A 4,935-nucleotide genomic window follows, 5' to 3' on the forward strand; every position below is an offset into this window, starting at 1 on the left:
TTACACTTCAATATACTGCTTAGAAACCACCCAAACCATTACACTTCAATCTACTTCTTATAAACCAGAACAAACACGAACAACACCAAACTGCATAAGAGGTAACACTTGAGTCTTGTGTTTTGTCACTTCAATTTGTTGATTGACCTCAGTAGACCAGGTATAATAGTTTTTGAACGTTCACAAATTGGACCATCAAACCACCCAATAAATCGACATTTGGATCCCTTCAAAATTTAAGAAACAAAAGAAGATCGTAACATGTAATGGGAGATTTATGCTGAAATCCAAAAAAAAAAAAACATTTGCCTATCTCAGTAGGGCATCCCCAGAAGCGTCTACCTGGATTTTTATCAGTCCATGCTGTGCGAACTATGGCCATTTTACCACAAAAACAAAGCACCATTTTTGATTTTGATTTCTTGAAGAAATCGATCGCAGAGTTGAAGAAGACCAAAATGAGAACGACGACAAAGAAGAGGGATTGGGATTCGTTCTTATAGCTCTCCTTTATTAATATAAAATAAGGGGCATAAATAGGGAATGACCAAAATATCCCTGATTTGACTAGTCAAACATAACTTAACAGAGAGAAATAGACGGAAGTTAACCCATTGGACCAAATATACAAGAAAATGAAAACTTTGGACTTGTGGTGCTAGCCAAAACTTTTTTGGACCAAAGTGGCAATTTTGTGTAAACCACAGGGACCATTTGTGCAGTTTTGTCTAGTTTTTTGGTTAACATTGTTGATACCAAATGTTTGTAGGGGACAATTGAGAACAAATGTTTCTCTAAGGGGCACATGAGAAAAATATTAGTTTGTCTAGGGGCCATATGTGTATTTCTACTATTTAGCCAATCGAAGTTTGTCAGAATAAAGATCACTGAAATATCAATTAGGGTTCCCGTTCGTCATATTCTTGTTCTCCTCGATAAATATTGTTAGGGTTTTATCTTACGAGCATCTTAAATCACAGTACTAATCGAATTCGTACTGTTATTGCGTATTTGGATGCACTAAACCAAGGAATCCAACCGCAAAAGAAAGAAAGAAAGAAATAAAAACACAAAGGAGAAGCATGGAGGGAGGGGGCGAGGAGGTCAGCATAGAGGAGCTCTCTTCAAATCTCTCTACTTACAGACAACAGCTTCAAGAGGTACTTGCAATTTGGCTTATGTGCATATAGTGATCATTCATTTTCGCTGGAATTATACTTTTTTTTTTTTTTTTCTGATATAATTAGATTTTTTTGTCTTGCGTTTTGGGCAGTTGAATGAACTTGATTAGAGAATAGAATTTAGAGTTTTGTTTGAATCCTAATTTTTGTTGTCCCTTGTGGGTATGTTTGTTGTCGTCGACTGTATGATGTAGGGTTGATTTTCCGTCATGCTTACGAGTGAAGTGGAATCTTTCTGATATCTTGTCATCCACACTATTTGATTTTTGAAAGTGCAAGCCTATCTCCATACTATTGATGAACATACATAAATGCTTGTTGATAAGTATCAACAACGGACATAGGTAAACTATCTTTAGATAATCGATACAATTGAATGACTATGTTGCTGTATCAATCTAAGCTTTTGGATGAGTACTTATGTCAATTGAGGACTCAACTGCTCAACATGCTCCAGTGATCTTATTAGACAGTAATTTCCTCTGATACAGAATGCAAGTAGATAGATATTCAGTTATTTAAAATGTTCAGGCTGCAGTTTCTTTGGGCCTCTTTAGAAATGCATAGGCTAGTTCTCCCCAGCTGAAAAAGGGGTAGTTGATCTGTATTAGGTTTGTAGCTAATGTTATTTGATAGGATTTTTTCCCTTTGATTTGGAACTTGGAAATATGTTTTTCTCAATCCACATTTCATCCAGTTTATATCTTATTAACTATCTGAAACCTATAGGTTGTTGTTCCAAGCTCAATACTAACAAAAGCTATGTATATTTTCTTTGTTTTTAGTTTCTTCCTCAAGAAAACAAACATCATTTTTCATTTTTATTCTGTATAAATGTAATACACTGTGTACTAACTTGCAAGAACTCCTTGTTAACAATCAGGTGAGGAAGCTTTTGAAGGATGACCCTGGAAATTCTGAGTATGCTGATGTGGAGAAAGAGCTTGTGGAGGTGATCCAACATAAATTTGTCACATTTCTCCAATTTGAATTGTTTGTTGCTTTGACTTTGAGTATGGTTTGACTTGGCATTTAACTTTCCTCTACATCTCTATCTGTTTTCTTCATAAAAGTGTTGAACACAGTAAACAGACCAAAAACAATGATGTTCATCATGTTGTATGTAGCATTGTTTCGACACAATAAACCGATTTAAAACTAATTATAATATCTTTAAAATTATGTTATTTGAAGTGTAGTATGTATTTAAGTGACAAGAGAGAGCCCTGATGATCTTGGGTTTAGAAGGTGAATAGAAAAATATTTGGATTTGGAAACTCCATCAAAGATGTCCATCACTTCTTGTATCTTGATTTCTGTGCAGGTGTCTGCTATGTGTTGTGATGGCCAATCTACTTCTACCTCTGTCTCCTGATTTCAGATGTTCACTAAGATTATGAGTTTGAAACAACACCATTTTTATCTTACTGATGTGGAAACAAAAACTACAAAGCGTTTTAAGGTTTGACTTTTTTTTTTTTTTGCTGCAGGTGATTGCTTTGACCGAAGAACTTTTAGCAACTGCACATGAAGAAGCTGGGAATTCTGAAGTGGGAATTGGGACAAGTGCTGATTTATCCCCTGGTTTTCACCATTCTGGAGGTACCTTTCAGAATGATGCTGTAAGTTTCTTCACTCAGTTGTTATGTTCTCTATTTTAAACCCTTTTTTAATCAACTTCACATTTTTTTTTTTAATTATTATTTTCGTTAAGGTCTCAAGTGGAATGTATGATGGTCACAAGCTTCCTATTGGTGCTCAAGTTCAAGCTGTTTATAGTGAAGATGGCGAATGGTATGTCTTTTGTCTTTTTAAAAACCAAACATTTTTTTTTTCACAAAGAAAAGTTGTTTTTTCCTATTTGAACATAAAAATCTATTTTTTGGTTTTGCCACCAATTGTTTTATTTTTTCTGTCTTATCTATGTTTGATTCAGTTGAATATGCAGGTATGATGCAACGATTGAAGCGTTTACACCAAATGGATATTTAGTTGCTTACAGTGGGTGGGGAAATAAGGAAGAGGTATCAATCTGTTTTTACTTTTCTGCAAAATGGAAAGAAAAAAAAGTGATAATAAAGAAATATTTATTGAAATATATATATGTTCAGGTTGATCCTGCTAATGTTAGGGCTATAGAAGAAGGTATTGTTGATCCTCTTGTGGAAGCTGAAAAGGAAGCAGAAGCCACTAAGCTAGCTCTTAAACGCAAGATTGCCCAAGCAGCTACTGCTGACGTGGACTTCCAGTCAAAAAGCTTACCCGCAAAACTTCGGATCGAACCCGAAGATCCTGAGGATGTGGTACAAAATAACAACCAACCTATCTTTTTTTTTTGTTACTTTCATTAATTATTTTTTAATAAATAGTAAACAAATAAATAATGATTTTTGATTAATGTGCAGAAAGCTGCTAAGCGGAAGAAGATACATGCTTTCAAGTCAAAGATGCGAAAGGAACAAATTGAGGTTACACAAAATAAGAGACAAAATGCATGGCAACAATTTCAAACCACCAAAGGTCGTGCTAAGAAGGTATAATTGGTTTTTTTTTTTTTTTTTTTTTTTTTTTTTTATATAATATATGTAATGATAATAATTAATAAGTGGTTGACAGATTGGGTTCTTTTCGGGGCGGAAGAAGGAAAGCATATTTAAATCTCCTGATGATCCTTTTGGGAAGGTGGGTGTGACTGGAAGTGGGAAAGGTCTGACGGATTTCCAAAAAAGGGAAAAACATTTACATCTCAAGGGAGCTAATGCTGAAAACACCGAAGAGTAACTAGAATTTAGAATCAATCCCATTATATAATTGCTTGTACAACTTTCCAGATATGTTGGCTCATATTTTCACTTTGTTTTAGATGGTTAAATCATTATATATTCTAGCTTTTCTTCCCTTTCTCTAGAGTTTGAATCAACATATTACTTTCGTTAACTGAAATAAATATATTATAGTAAGACTTATAATGTGGAATGATGTGTTTATCAATTAGAGCACTAACTCTACTTAAAAAGAATTAGCTCCAAAGAGGCTTTGAATGGGGCGGATAAATAATGAACACACTCCAAATTCTGGTATATCACTGAGAAGAGAATGCACAATTTTTCACGCGTTAGATGCTTCTGGGGATTAATCAAAATTTACCAAACTCAAATCTGACCAATATCAACGCAAGTACAATGTTTTGAGACACGTACACATTTTCAATAACAAATACCAAATAAATATTGTTGCCACCACCAGAACCGTTTCACAACTGTGTCTAACATCCGATGCCCCATGATCATTGTTTGAGTTTTTGTTTCTCTTTAAACCACCGGAACATGTTAGATCTAGATCTAACTAGCCGGATTATCTCAAAACTGTAGCCATCACTATTGCCGTTAACCACCAACACCATAGGAGTATCTCTATCTATCTGATAACTGATTTGGTATGGAGACAGGATGCACACAAGACGTTTGATGAAATGCTATATTGTGATATGTAAGTTTTAAGTTGTGAATGAATATCTCAAATGTTATATTAAGTTGTAAATTCTGTTTTTTTATACAACTAACTAATGCATGAGAGAGAGAGAGAGAGAGAGAGAGAGAGAGAGAGAGAGAGAGAGAGAGAGAGAGAGAGAGAGAGAGAGACTTGAGCAATCCGCTGAAACAAGCAAATTGGCGATATCGATTTAGAACGGGCCATCATCTTGGAGGTACCCCGGTACTTCCAACCCAAAACCAAAAAAATAACCTCACTTCGT

At 34.8% G+C, this 4,935-nt stretch overlaps 1 protein-coding gene across 4 annotated transcripts; it reads left to right on the forward strand.

Moving 5' to 3' along the window:
- The first annotated feature begins 892 nt into the window (after nucleotides 1-892).
- LOC111886146 (uncharacterized) lies at nucleotides 893-4,088 on the forward strand. 4 transcript variants are annotated; one of them, XM_052767241.1, is made up of 9 exons: nucleotides 893-1,160; nucleotides 1,376-1,525; nucleotides 2,065-2,429; nucleotides 2,506-2,803; nucleotides 2,896-2,975; nucleotides 3,130-3,205; nucleotides 3,293-3,484; nucleotides 3,587-3,715; nucleotides 3,798-4,088. In XM_052767241.1, the coding sequence occupies exons 4-9, from the start codon at nucleotides 2,612-2,614 to the stop codon at nucleotides 3,960-3,962; spliced, it is 834 nt and encodes a 277-aa protein (XP_052623201.1). In that variant the 5' UTR covers nucleotides 893-1,160; nucleotides 1,376-1,525; nucleotides 2,065-2,429; nucleotides 2,506-2,611; the 3' UTR covers nucleotides 3,963-4,088. The 4 variants fall into 4 exon arrangements, with proteins under 4 accessions (XP_052623201.1, XP_042753953.1, XP_023738141.1 ...); XM_042898019.1 differs by having other exon boundaries at nucleotides 2,065-2,133; XM_023882373.2 differs by lacking the exon at nucleotides 1,376-1,525 and having other exon boundaries at nucleotides 2,065-2,133; nucleotides 2,672-2,803.
- Nucleotides 4,089-4,935: the final 847 nt, after the last annotated feature.

The sequence above is a fragment of the Lactuca sativa genome, chromosome 9 (assembly GCF_002870075.4).
Source record: "Lactuca sativa cultivar Salinas chromosome 9, Lsat_Salinas_v11, whole genome shotgun sequence".
NCBI classification, from domain to species: domain Eukaryota; kingdom Viridiplantae; phylum Streptophyta; class Magnoliopsida; order Asterales; family Asteraceae; genus Lactuca; species Lactuca sativa.